General features: G+C 37.8%; 1 protein-coding gene across 1 annotated transcript in view; it reads right to left on the bottom strand.

Moving 5' to 3' along the window:
* Positions 1–367: 367 nt before the first annotated feature.
* The window catches only part of LOC102768004 (probable ATP-dependent RNA helicase DDX60), a 68,058-nt gene continuing 54,072 nt past the window's right edge, over positions 368–14,353 (bottom strand). Inside the window, exons 22-28 of the mRNA XM_015568568.1 lie at positions 13,499–13,603; positions 12,818–12,946; positions 10,961–11,085; positions 6,877–7,035; positions 4,520–4,667; positions 3,033–3,185; positions 368–481 (exon numbers count right to left, since the gene is read on the bottom strand). Of these exons, the coding sequence (XP_015424054.1) occupies positions 368–481; positions 3,033–3,185; positions 4,520–4,667; positions 6,877–7,035; positions 10,961–11,085; positions 12,818–12,946; positions 13,499–13,603 (933 nt within the window). The remainder of the gene's footprint in view (positions 482–3,032; positions 3,186–4,519; positions 4,668–6,876; positions 7,036–10,960; positions 11,086–12,817; positions 12,947–13,498; positions 13,604–14,353) is intronic.

The following is a 14,353-nucleotide window of genomic DNA, read 5'->3' as shown; positions in this document are numbered from 1 at the left end:
ACAATGTCATGTGCACAGGGAATGAACAAGGGAATGCTCACAGACACTTTCAGTGTGTATCTTCCCTATAAATCACTTCATTTAAATTCTTGCAAATCTATGGAACTGTAATTATTATTCCTATTCTGGAGATAAGAAGGATCCGGCAGTTTGCATATCTCACCTGAGGTCACATATCTGGATAGTGATGGTCACATAGCCTCCAACTCATGAGCTTTACATCATACCACAGCTAAAAATGACAGGCAAGCATGACTAAACATCAGGTGTGCTAGCCCATAAATTGCAGCATGTTGGTAAACTAAAGGCTCATATTTTCTTTATTTTATGGCCATATTTTAGTAATGCAAGAGAGAATTAATGCAGATCACAATACCTGTCTGTAATTTAAAGCATCCAGATAGATTGAGTTTTGAGCAAAAACCACAGATTTACAAGGCATATTGATTCCTAAAGCAAGTGTCCCGGTCGCTGTCACTACCTAGAAAGAGAATAAAGCAATTACTTTATAAAATAAGATTTCTATAAAATGCCATATAGTTACTGAATTTTGAACTTCAATTAAACCATAGTGGTACTCTTGCTCTTCCACAAACACATCACGCACATTCCCAGTTCCGGGCCATCATACCAGTCACTCTTTGCTGGGCACATAATATTCTTTTCCAAATAGTCTTTTATCTGGTTATTCCGTTCTCTGCTCAAATAGCAAAAAGAAATGTATGGCCTACCATATTCAAAATAACCACCCCTGTCATCATTATTTCTCTCCCTGTCCTACAGTGTTTCTCTTCATAGCATTAATCATTACTTCGAGTAATATTATTTGTTTACTTTGCCTGCGCCAGACCCCAAGCCCCATTCAGCATTGTTTCCCCACACTGAGGACCTGGCGCATGAGAAGTGTTCAGTAAATATTTTTTGACAAATGATTAGAATAGAAAGGGCATTTCCCTGTGAGAACGTAATAATGTTTGTACAAACCCTGGGCAATTGCTTACTTCATCACTACAATTTATTTGTGAAGGTTATTTCTATGTGTTATCATATCTATATAATAAAAGGGTAATAAGATAATTAGACCAGATCGACTGGACATCTTCTGGACGTCCAACTTCCTTCTGGACAAAGTCACATTGGCAGGGGCTGAGGCAGAGGCGGTTAGGGGTGATTAGGCCGGCAGGAGAGCAAGCAGTTAGGGACAATCAGGCTGGTGCGGGGAAGTAAGCAGTTAGGGGTGAGATCAGGCCGGCACAGGGGAGAGTAGTTAGGGTTGAGATCAGGCCAGCACAGGGGAGCAAGCAGTTAGGGGTAAGGTCAGGTTGGCGTGAGGGAAAGCTGTTGGGGGGAATCAGGACAGCAGGGGAGGGAATTTGGGGGCAATTAGGCCGGCAGGGGAGGGCAGTTAGGCGGCAATCAGGCAGGCAGGCAGAGGTGGTTTGGGGCGATCAGGCAGGCAGGCAGGTGAGCGGTTAGGAGCCAGCGGTCCCTGATGGTGAGAGGGATGTCCGACTGCTGGTTTAGGCCCGAACCCGCCGGGGCCTAAACCAGCAGCTGGACATCCCCCAAGGGGTCCCAGATTGGAGAGGGTGCAGGCTGGGCTGAGGGTCTCTCTCCCCCACTTCATCCTACTCCCCCCATGGTTCACTGGGCCTCTAGTCTAAGTAATAAGAGCAAAATAAAGTTCCATTTCTTCCCTGAATTGCCAAGACAACTAACCAGAAAAGGAGTAGGGAAAACTTTAAAGTTTACTACATGATCCACTTTGGCTTATTTTTTTCATATTTTGCTGGATATTTCTAATTGCCCTCTCTTTCTCTTTATATTGATTATCATATATGTGCCATGGTTAATGTTAATTGTTCTGTATATGAGGTAATTTTCTCTATTCTGTAATAGAGATTTATACAGAGTGCAACAAAGTATTTAATAATAATGAAAATGAAAAAGGTAGGAACATTACATTTAGAATATACTAGAATAAATGCCTTTTAAAAATGTGTTCTTTGTAATAAAGCTATCACTATTGCCATGTCACTTTTCTATCATGATCTATCAACTACTATTTAACAGGTACTATTTTAGACACAGGATATGCTGATTCAAATAGGTGTGCCTCTCCCCCTCAATTCATAACGATGAAGAAGAGTGTGTCCCATTACTGACTTTTAAAATAAATAACTTGTATTATTTAAGAGAAAAGCTAAGCAAAGTTGTTAATGATCTATTCTGAGCTTTTTTTCCAGACTACAGATATACCCTTTAATTATGGTGTCAGATTTTCCTCACATTTATTTATTAAAATTAAAAGATACCCAGAGTAGGAAAATCAATCTCAAACTCAATCTTTCTTTCTCTAATACCCCTCTTCCTCAACACACACACACACAGACATACACACACACACACACAATGCACATCCTACAAAAAATTTAATATGGATAACTTGAAAAGGGTCTATTTTAAAATAGTATTAAAGACTTAAATTACTAGGTAATTTTCTAAACCCTCTTTGTGAATTTATCCAGACTATCCCCATGCGTTTCATGGGACATAAATAAAACATAACAATGGTTTGGTTACGAGCTATTTCAGGAAATCCTCCTCTTGTCCACTGTCAGTGATAAGAGAGCATTTAGGAGTGACCCATCTGAAAACTCTGCCAAGATATGGGGTGGGCCGTGAGGAAGCGATACATTCTTGCTCTTCTTTTAGCTATTTTGGGAAAAGATCTGATTAAAGTGCCATCAAAAATGTTGTCCAAGCCCATGAGAGAATGTCTATAGCTAAAATTATACAAACAGCTGACAAAATTCCCTAGATACTATGAAAGAAAAGGCAAAGTGTTGTTCTAAGATCAGCATAGGTAATATTTGGAAGTGTCTTTTTAGGGACTGTTTTAATTTTATAAGAGATAATAAACTGAATGATACATTTCAAACCCTCTCTCTCAATTAAATGAGATGGGAAATATGGTTATTCAGTTTGATGTAGGCACAGCTTCAAATGTTAGAATGAAAATATTTACTTACCCTAATAAATCCTTTCCTAAAAAGAATTTCAACTAACTGTTTTTCTTTGGCAAACAAACATCTATGATGATATCCGATACCCCTTTCTGCTAAAGCCTTCAGTTCTGCACCTTTTCTTAAGGATTTTACTCGATCAAACACCATCTGCAAAAGCTGAAAGAAGCAAGAGTTTTAAGGATTTTGATAATTTTTATCTACTTTTAATTTTAAATCAATAAAAAGTGTTTAAGTGAAAACAGCAGGCACAGTATGCCAGAATTTGGCTACATGAGGCAACTGTTTGAAATTGACTGAACATGAGTACAAAGAACATTTTACTGCAGCCACATTAACTATAGGAAACACTTCCAAATCTTTGAGCAGAAAATCTTGCACTATTTCACCACCACCCCACTTCCCTACCACTTCAGAGGTGGGAAGTACTGACAAAGCAGTAGATAAAAGACCCAGAGGATGTGTCCTGCCTGAGGGAGGTCAGCTCTCTAGTGGAACTGTAGGAGTTCCCAGGGAAGGGGGCGGGAGAGAGAGAGAGATCCAAAAAGAGCAGGTTCCTTACCCTATATGGTCTGGGAATGTTTACTTGTCCTTGTAAATTGGTCACAAATAATCTTAAAAATATTTATGCCCTGAGGAGGAATCCATTTGTGCACAGAGTAATATGTACAAAGATAAACACTGCTTATGAGGAAAAAAAGAAAAAGAATCCCTAAGGCACTTTAGCTGTAGTCAGCCATCCATACCGGATTTATTGAAAATGATGATGTAAATACATGGTTCTTAAAAAGGAAGAAACCATGTAGTTTACAGAAGAATGTATACAGTGGAATGGATATATATGTGTGTATACTGTGTATATATCCATACTTTGTGTATGTATTCATGTGCATGTGTGGTGGGGCGGGGCACAAATAAAATATACAAAAGGAAAAGGTTCGTCTAGAAGGGTAATGATTACTTCGGATTGATGGCATTGCTACTAATTTGTATTTTCAAACTTGTCTACCTTAGGCATGAATTATTTTACTTAGAAAAACATTTGAAAAAAGAAATGGCATACTACTTGTAGATATTCTCATGCTTTTCTTGGTGGAATGTTTTGACTATAATATAAAAAGCCTCTGGTTTTGAGAGATTCTGTGTACACTGCATAAAGTATACTGGACCACAGGTGCCCAAGTATTCAATGAGGCATGTGAGACTCAAGTCCAGAATTCAAGCTGCAAAAAACAGTAACACAGAAGTAAATAACGAAAAGGCAGGCACTCTCACGGGTTAATGATTAACAAGCAAGAAATAATCTATAAATCCTTCTTAGACCTTTTTTCGGCAGAACCCTTAAGAATCATGGGTGGCCAAGAGGTCACAGACAGAGATGTCTAACCTGGTAGGGATTTCTCTTAGTTTTACTTTCCACGTTGTCTATCACTGAGAACTAAGGGCTGATGTGAAATCATTCCCTGAAGCACTGTTTCATTGGGAGTGCTCACCTCGCTGTCCACTGTCTTTCTGTCAGCATAGGTGAACTCTGGAGGGATTTCCAGGTTCTTCTCTAGAATCTTGAGTAGACTGTTATGTTCAGCTTCATGTATTAGGCTTTTATCCATTTTCCTGGGCTTCTTCTGGCTTTTTTCATCTCTGTTCATAACAATAAATTGTCAGTAATTAGTAGTCAAATGTGACTACTAAAGGAAGCCCAAGACTTCCCAAATCTTCCTTGTAACCCACCTATTCACACATGTGTACATCTGCACTATCCTGACTCAGACTTCTTCCTCTAATGAACTTCCTCACTGGCCTCTGAAATTTGTTTAGCTTATAAAAAATTTTTATTAGGTACCCTTATTTTCTCTGTTTCCTTGTTATAAGGAGTCTTGCCAAATCCACTTCCTCCACGTGACCTCGCTTCCCCTTGCTAAAGTGGTTCATCTGCTAAAGTGATGATCATTTTCTCTTTCCTAGCCTTCATAACACTAGGCTTGTGGGTAAAGTAGATGTCCTCCTTGCCAACTACAGGCCATTCTCCTCCTCTCCTGTGGTGGCTGCTACAGCTGCTCTGAGTTTGGTTGTTAAGGGCTCTTGGCTTTTCCATTCCCTGGAGAACTGCCCTCAATTGACAACAGTCTCCTGGAAATTCCTGGGAAGTTACACCTTCTCTTGGAAATGGGGAAGTGGCCCACAGCTAGTAACTGACTGAGAGGAGGTACACAAGTCAGCCACCTTGACGCAAATTGGGACAATTCTGTCCTGCCCCCAGGTCTCTCTGTTGGACCAGGCTTAGGCAATATTCTAGCAAAACCCGAATCCTTACTTACCTTCTTCACTTTCCATCTTTTGCTTCTCTCACTGTCTTACCGTCCCTCATGAACACTTACTTAAACAAATCCCTTACACAGATACCCATGTCAGAAGGTGCCACTGAGGAATCTGACCTATGACCTGTTATCCTTTACTCCAGGGTAATAGCCTTTGAGAGATACCCAGATCACTTATCCTTTCTTAAATGTTTCCATTTGTCTGTTAACTGTGTATATAAGTCAACTCCAAATACAAGAAGATGAGCTCACTTGTGTGCTATCATCAAGTGTTCTCACTTCCAGCTAACATTGCCCTTAACTCAAGGGAGAATGCCAAGACTATGGAAAGGCCTGCCCCTAATGTGTGTGGAAGGTGGAACAGAGGAATAATGAAAGCCCACATACTGTTGTCTATTTATAAGTTTTAAATCGAGGATATACACTATCAAATAATACATTCCATCCTCCTACCTTGACAAATATAGCTCCATAACATCTTGGAATTTAAAAGGGTAAGAGTGAGCTCCAGGTGGCAGGCCTCCTAAGCTCCACAGACTCACAGCTTGATGGGAATGGATGCAGATGGAGGAGGGCCACGGGGGTACTCTCCAAAGCACAGGGCCCAGAGCAAGGCCCCCACTCACCCTCACTATAATGATGTGGCTAAACAAGGTACTAAAACATTCTTGAGATTTTTAGAGTTCCAATTAGTGGTCACTCTTTAACTTGAAATGATGGCTTCTAATGACCTGAAGAAAAGTTGTCTAATCAGAATACCAGTTTCTGAAAAGGCTTATACCTCCTATGCTGTCTCTGTCTGGACTTTTCAGGTCTTAAGCAAGGAAGAAGGAAGACTACTGAGTGTGAGATAATTTAATCAAGTTGATATTAGCAAGATCATTTGTTAGCTAGATTGGAGAGCGGTGAACCTTAAGGCTCTGGGGCCCAAAAACAGACCTCTGCAAGGAAGACATGATGGGCATCTAAACCAGGCAGTGACTAAAGATGGAGAGGATAATGAAGAGAATAAATATTTTGGACTAGAGTTGTCAGAATTAGACACCAAGAACGAAAAAGAGGAGTCAAAGGAGCAAAATTCTACCAAGCATAAAACTGGCATTTTAATCCATTCTCAAGCTCAGTCTATGTCACTTATGTGATTGTGATGGTATATCAGTGACACTTCTATGATGTGGCCCACAGCAATGTGGGTAGACTTTGTTTAAGACTGCTTAAGGCTGGCTGAGAGTGAGGTATCAAAGATGTGCTTATTTTGAGAAATGATTATGCCAGGTATATGGTCTAACAATTCTCATAGGCTGTGGTCCTGCCTTTCCCAAGCCCTAAATAAGACTGATCTAGGCACCTTGGAAATACATAATTACTGCCACTTATCTTTACCCTATTCTCTCACCCAAATTTACCTAATTTGCAAACACGCCCAAGCAACAACTACAACTTATTTGTAACCCATTCAGTGTATGTTTCCTAATGGGAATTGTGAAGTATTTCCACCTTTAAACCACCACTTTGCTTAATTAAATACTTACATTATCTTTTGTTTTTCGATAGCTTTTTTAATTTTTCGAAGTTTGTTAGCCATGTCATAGGCTTCTTTATCAGCGTTGGGAGGCCTTTCTCTCTCTTGCTTCTTTTCCAAAAAAGTTCTGACACTTTTAGCGCACTCCTCTACAGCTCCTAACTTGAATCTGGAAGCAAATGAAAAGAAAGCTTGCCTTGAAAATAGTACTGTCAATACAATGCAGTCATTTCCACCTACTGCTACCATCCTGACATATATCTATTGAGTTTTAATATCCATCTTTATCAGTTTTATCCTGAATAGGCACACAAGGTGTTCTGGATCAGCAGACCCCTTAGTAATTACCTTATAATACATAAGAAGTTCCCCTCTGTTCCCTCCTGAGGCAACAGCAATGAGAGCCCATGGATATTTTCCCTGTCCAGTAGGGAAGGGACAGAAGACAATGAATTCTCTCTCTCTCTCTCTCTCTCTCTCTCTCTCTCTCTCTCTCTCTCTCTCCTCTCTCTCTCTCTCTATATATATATAAATATACAGAAGAGAAATGCCTCCTCACCTCATGGAAATTTTGCTCTTTTATTTATTTTTATTGTTGTTGTAGTTGTTCTTGTATTTAATTGCACTTATCTTTATGTCTGTCCATAACAGACTCAAAGACCTCTACTATTGAATAAATAAGTAAATAAATAAACAGATAGATAGATAAATAAATTATAGATGTATACATATTTCTTTTTAAAGGAGAGGGAGAGAGAGACAGAGACATCAATGAATCAATGATGAGAGAGAATCATTGATCGGCTGCCTCCTGCCTGCCCCCACTGGTGATGAAGCCCGCAACCCAAGCACGTGCTCTGACCGGGAATCAAATCTTGACCTCATTGTTTATAGGTTGACGCTCAACCGCTGAGCCAAGCCAGCCAGGCAGTACATATTTTTAAGTTCAGATTTTGTGATGGCCAATTATTTGTGAATTTTAGTGCATTCTTTTTCCCCCACCAGTTTTATTGAGATATAATTGACATACAACAGACTTCCTGGCACTTTGGTATTTAAACTAGTCTAGTCCCCTTGTAGCCATTTAGCCCATTCAGGTTTGAACAATTAACTAGGCAAATGCTACAGACCAAATTTTCCTGGTACGTGAAGAGCAAAATGTTTCTAGAGAAAGTAAAAAAACAATAAAGTTTTTCTAATATAATTTGTAAGGCAAAGGGCTTTTCTAAAGTGTTTACAGAAATAGCATGAAGAGAAAAATGATAGCTAGTAGAGAGTAAATAAATTGACATGCTGGTGAAGGAAGGATTAAGAAAGTGCCTGGCTGATGTGGTTTAGTGGTAGAGCATCAGCCTACACTCTGAAGGGTCTCGGGATTCCCGGTCAAGGGCAGATACCTGGGTTGCATGTTCATTCCTGGCCTTAGTTGGGGTGCCCGTGGGAGGCAACCAATCCATGTATTTCTCTCACATCGATGTTTCTCTCTTTTTCTCTCTTCCCCTCCCTCCCTTCCACTGTCTCTAAAAATCAATGGAAAAAATACCCTTGGGCGAGGATTAACAAAAAAAAAAAGTTAAAAGAGAAAGTAGCAGTTCATGCTACATGGCAAGAAATGTCATGTAGTAGACAAAATAATAAATACAGTAAACACCATACTTACTATTGCCAGACACTATTCTCAATGTCTTAAGTATATTAACTCATTTAGTATAATACATCTCTATGAGGAAGGCACTATGACGATCCCTATTTTGCAGATGAGAAAATGGAGACATAAAGAGATATAGTGACCTGCTCAAAATCTCACAGCTTGTATGGCAGAGTCCTGCCTCCAAGCCAATGTTCTTAATCTTTACATTATGTTGCTCTCTTTTGACATGAATATAAGTTACCTATTCTGTATTAAGAAATGTAATTTTCATCATAGTACCTCATGTATTAAAATGGACCACTTGGCCCTGACAGGTTTGGCTCCGTGGATAGAGCATCAGCCTGCGGACTGAAAGGTCCCAGGTTTGATTCCGGTCAAGGGCATGTTCTTTGGTTGCGGGCATATCCCCAGTAGGAGGTGTGCAGGAGGCAGCTGATCGGTGTTTCTCTCTCATCGATGTTTCTAACTGTCTATCCCTCTCCCTTCCTCTCTGTAAAAAATCAATAAAATATATTTAAAAAAATAAAATAAAATGGGTCACTTGAAAATAACATTTCCTCTTAAACTTCTCTGATAACCTATACAGAACAAATGTCTAGAGACTGGGCCTTAGCCAATAACAGGTAGTACTAAGTGATTTCATAATTTACTTGTATTTAATTCTTACCCAGACCCTATTATTTTTATCATCTTTCCTCATTTTGCAAATGAGGAAACTAAGGCTAAACACCATTAAGAAGCTGCCTAGAAGTGACAGAGCTACCAGGGAGCAGAGAAGTAGTCTCCCGACTTGAAGAATGTGCTCTTAAGCACAGGTTAATACAGTCACTAACACTAACAGGGTCCATGCATTTCTCCCCGAGATCAGATTGGAAAAGGTTGACAAGGATGCTATTATTTGAAAATCTCCCAGAGGTACAAATTGAGCCTTGACAAAGCCTCAAATTTGTTGATGAGCTGGGGCTTTTTAGGACTAAATACAACCGTATAAGACCAAGGTTTGCACAGTATGCCTTATAGAGAACCCAAACTTCCATAAAGATATGCCAAAACTCAGCAACTCAAGCAGGATTAAACATTTGATGTTTTTGTGAAATACTGTACTTTCAAATATTTTAATTTTGTATATCTATATAAAAAATGAATCCAGTTATTTTTGGCAATTAGACCTTCAGAAATATCCCAGAGGTACTAAATCATGTTTGTTTCTAACTAAAACCTGTAACCATGCTTGAAAATAAAGGTGAGCTGTATAATTTCTTGGTGGTTCAAAATTTTCTTTTTCTTGTCTCAACAACAAAGGTAAAGGAACAATGTTATTGCATTATCCAAACACAGCCATATATTCAATTAACAACATTATTTTAAATAAACATCACCAATGATGATTCATTACTGTTTGTCTCTGTATGTGTGAACAAATATCATTAAACTTTGCCACCTGAGCAAGATTCTGTGGCCTTATTTATATATAACTTCCATGTCTTAGTTTGAAACTGTCAAAAGTAAATAAAATATTCCATTTTGATCCCAAAATGAATAGATCTCCAAATCTAGGATATAGCATTATTCATTTAATGAATTATACTTTGGTATAAGTTATACTTGATCAAAACCGGACGATTACATTCAATGTTAAGCTGTTTCATGTCTATAGGAATATAAAATTTATCAAGGTATCAATGCCTGTAAGTTATAGTTCTCATGATTATAAATTAAAATAATAAAATATCCCACCAATAAATATTCTAGCTTATTGTAAGAATACTTTAATTTTATGTGGGAGGCTTGCACACATAAACGTTCAATTTGTTTTTCAAAGTCCCTAGGAATTTACTAAATCTACATATTTACTGAACCTAGCTAGGCATTTAACAAGACTTAGATAAAAATACAAGAGTAAAAAAAAACACAACAAGAAATGGAGAAGGGAATTAAATAAAGAAGGTAATTTTTAATAACACAAGTGAAAATATTTTGTTAAGAATTAGATTAGAGCCCAGCTAGCATGGCTCAGTGGTTGAGCACCCAACTATGAACCAGGAGGTCACGTTTTGATTCCCAGTCAAGGCACCTGGGGTGCTGGCTCACTACCAGTGTGGGGCATGCAGGAAGCAGCAGATTGATGATTCTCTCCCAACATTGATATCTCTCTTCTCTCTCTCTCTCTCTCTTTCTCTCTCTCTCTCTCTCTCTCTCCTCTTCCTCTCTGAAATCAATTTTAAAAAATTAGACTAGAAAGATGTATTTTTAAATTCACTCTTAGAACAAATGGACACCAAAAATAGTAATGAATACTATATTACAATAGTAAAGTTAGTAAAAACTTTCCTCAATTTAAAGTAATGAGTATAATACAAATTGAAAATAAAAGCAATTTAATTTAAATGACTAATGCCCAAATAAATTTAATTTAAAAATAAAATTAAAATAAATGACTTACAAAAAAATTAGTGCTGGTAACTTCTCCATTTTCCTAAGCTTTTCAACGAGAAGTGGAAACATTTGTATCATGTTTTCTGAACTAGAAACTGGTTTGGGACTAAGATTCCTCAGGACCTGTTTGGCCTGCAGTAATAAAAAAAGAATTTATTTGTTTTAAGTTCTGAAGAAGAAAGAAAGACATTTTTACTTTTGACTAAAATATTTTCATTGTTGTTTAATCTATGTTGCTATGATCTTTAAAGTAATATATGATAAAAATAATACATATTAATTATATCATAAACCTTTGCAAAGAACCATCAAAGAAGTTTACAAATCAACAACTAGAGAACAAAAAGAAAATTGGTAACATATGTACAATATAAAATGCAATATTTTTAGCAAAAGAAATCAGTTTTGATTTCACTATGGCAGGAGGTAGGGTGAACTTGTTTTTCTCCATGTAATGTAGAAAAATTATTTCCAAATACATTTTAAAGATTTGTAATGACAACATATGCAGAAAAAAATATAAGTAAACTAGAGGCCCGGTGCATGACATTCTTGTGTGTGTGTGTGTGTGTGTGTGTGTGTCCCTCAGCTCAGCCTGCATCCTCTCCAATCTGGGACCCATTGAGGGATGTCCAACTGCCTGTTTATGCCCAATCCCACAATCCAGGGCTGCTGGCTCCCAACTGCTCGCTTGCCTGCCTCCCTGATTGCCCCTAACCGCTTCTGCCTGCCAGCCTGATCAACCCCAACCACTCCTCTGCCAGCCTGATCAACACCTAACTGCTCCCCTGCCGGCCCTATTGCGCCTAATTGCCCTCCCCTGCAGGCCTGCCCCCCTCCCCCAACAGCCCTCCCCTGACAGCTGGGTCACCCCCAACTGTCCTGCCCTGATGGCCTGATCTCCCACAACTGCCCTCCCCTGCTGGCCATCTTGTGTCCACATGGAGTGGCCATCTTTGACCTCATGTGGGTGGCCATCTTGTGTGTTGGAGTGATGGTCAGTTTGCATATTACCTCTTTATTAGATAGGATTAGCCCTGGTTCAGTTGGTTGAAGTATCATCCCCTATACAGTAAGGTTGTGGTTTGATTCCCGGTCAGGGCACATACCTACGTTGCAGGTCCAGGCTCATACGGGAGGCAACCAATCAATGTTTCTCTCACATTGATGCTTCTCTCTCTCTTTCTTCCTTCCTCTCTCTTTAAAATCTATAAAATTAACATAAACTCAGGTGAGAATTTTTTAAAAGTAATTAAATTATATTATGTTTCTGAATGGGGAGAGATCATCTAAGTTAAAATACAACAGAAAAAAGTCACATGAGAAAAGTCTAATATATATATAGATATATATCACTCCCCCAAAATCAGAAACTTCAATATGTGGCAAACTTCAAAAATATAAAGACCAGTGATTACTTAAAATAAATATGCATAACTTCTCTGACTCCAGGTGAAGGTTTCAATACACAAATAGTTTATACAACTTAAAATTTCAAAGCATTAAAAATATCCAAGACAATAAAAGAGTAAAATAGTCTGCTCTGCTTCTGTTAACTATGATTCCAATAGCTATGTTGCCACAACCCCAAGAACACTGACTTGGTGGATAGTGACACATCTGTTCTTAAGTGTTAAAACATCTATCAGAACTAATAGCTTTTGTCACATGCTATAGGAGACAAAGATCAATTTCCTGCCTTTCCTTTTATTTTTACCACAGAATCACTAGACTTTGTGTTCAGCTTATAATCCTAAAATGAAAATTAAAGATGAAAAACCCAGAAAATAGTAATGACTGAACAAAATAACTCAAGAAAACAAAGAGGAGAGGGTACTTCACCAAAAATATGTGTGGAAATTACCTCCTCTACATTGCCATTTTTAATCCAATTTGTTAATTCTGCCTTTAAGCTCTCTTCATATTTCCTAGCATCCATCTTCTTAATGACTATTTTATTCTTAAAATGAATGAAATTCTCTGGACACAACTCCTTGAAAAGAAATACCACAAAATTAAATAAAATCATAAAGAAAAAACAAAACAAAAAAACCCTCAAAGATGTTTCTCAATTATGCATTTCATAAACAGCATTATAAGCTACTTGAAAGTACAGGCCGTTGAACTTCTTTTCCCCCCATAGTTTCTAGTACAGAATCCTAGTAAAACAAAAGAGCTCTCCAAAGGAAAGAATGCAGAGCAAAGCCAAATAGATAAAAACAGACAGCTACTAGAGCATAGTGAAGGAAGGAGAGTACAATGAAAGAACATGGAAATACATAAATCCGAGATGTAAGATGTAAGGCTACAATATCTCAGAAACTGAAAGAACAAATATTTTCAGGAATTCGATGACATCCCATCTCATTAAAGTAAATCATAGAATGTTAGAATGAAAAATGTCTGAGAAAGGGCAATTGTGTTTTAGAAAGAGTCCATTGATAATTTTAAGAGATCAGAGGCAAGGGTAAGAGTTTGTCTTTCTGAAAGCAATGTTACCATCCACGATAACAGAATTCAAATTAATTGCATAATTATTAATTACCTGGGCCCTGGGCCAACTTTCCCAGAATTCAAACATCGTGTCATAAAGCTGGATGGTTTCTCGAGGCGAAAGCATAAGATCAGAAGGGAATCCGTACCTTTCAATCTACGATTAAAATTAAATTGAAAGTTTTAATATTCCTTTTATTTTATGTTCAAACCTTTGCCTCATAGTCACTATCATGAACACAAAGACATTGAAAAGCACTTAGCTAAAATTTTCAAGTGTTGATCAGTGCTAGATGCAGAAAAAAAAAATACTAACCAAGAGTGTCCCTAATTTACTGAATAGGGGGAAAAAGGGCCTCCAAAAAGTTATTGGTATTTTCTAAGACCTTTTAATTCAAATCAGAGTACTAGGAAGCTAAAATATTTGTGGACTCAGTTTGGATAAAAGGAAGAAAAAAAAAAGACCTCTATTCAGCAGCTGAAACTTAAATTGGTTTAATTATGAACATGATTATTTGCTTTGAGGACCAAACCAGGCTAAAAGTTGCCAATTTTATTGGCCTAAGTTCTAAGATGATGGGTCATCTTTAAAACTAAGCCTATCAGAGCCCAGATATAAACCCACCCCTTTAAGTCAATTTTTTACAAAGGAGGCAAAAACATACAATAGGGTAAAGATAGTCTACCCAATAAGTGGTGTTTGGGAATACCTGCAAAAAAAAACAAAACAAAAAAACAAACCAGAACACCTTCTTATACCATACACAAGAATAAACTAAAAATAGATTAAACACTTAAATGTTAAATTCAAAACCACAAACATCCTAGACGAAAACATAGGCAGTAAAATTGCAGACATTTGTCATAGTAATATTCTTTCTGATACATTTCATCAGGCAAGGAAACA

Source organism: Myotis davidii, unplaced genomic scaffold, assembly GCF_000327345.1.
Source record: "Myotis davidii unplaced genomic scaffold, ASM32734v1 scaffold392, whole genome shotgun sequence".
Classification (NCBI taxonomy): domain Eukaryota; kingdom Metazoa; phylum Chordata; class Mammalia; order Chiroptera; family Vespertilionidae; genus Myotis; species Myotis davidii.
This window is presented reverse-complemented; position numbering and strand designations above follow the sequence as displayed.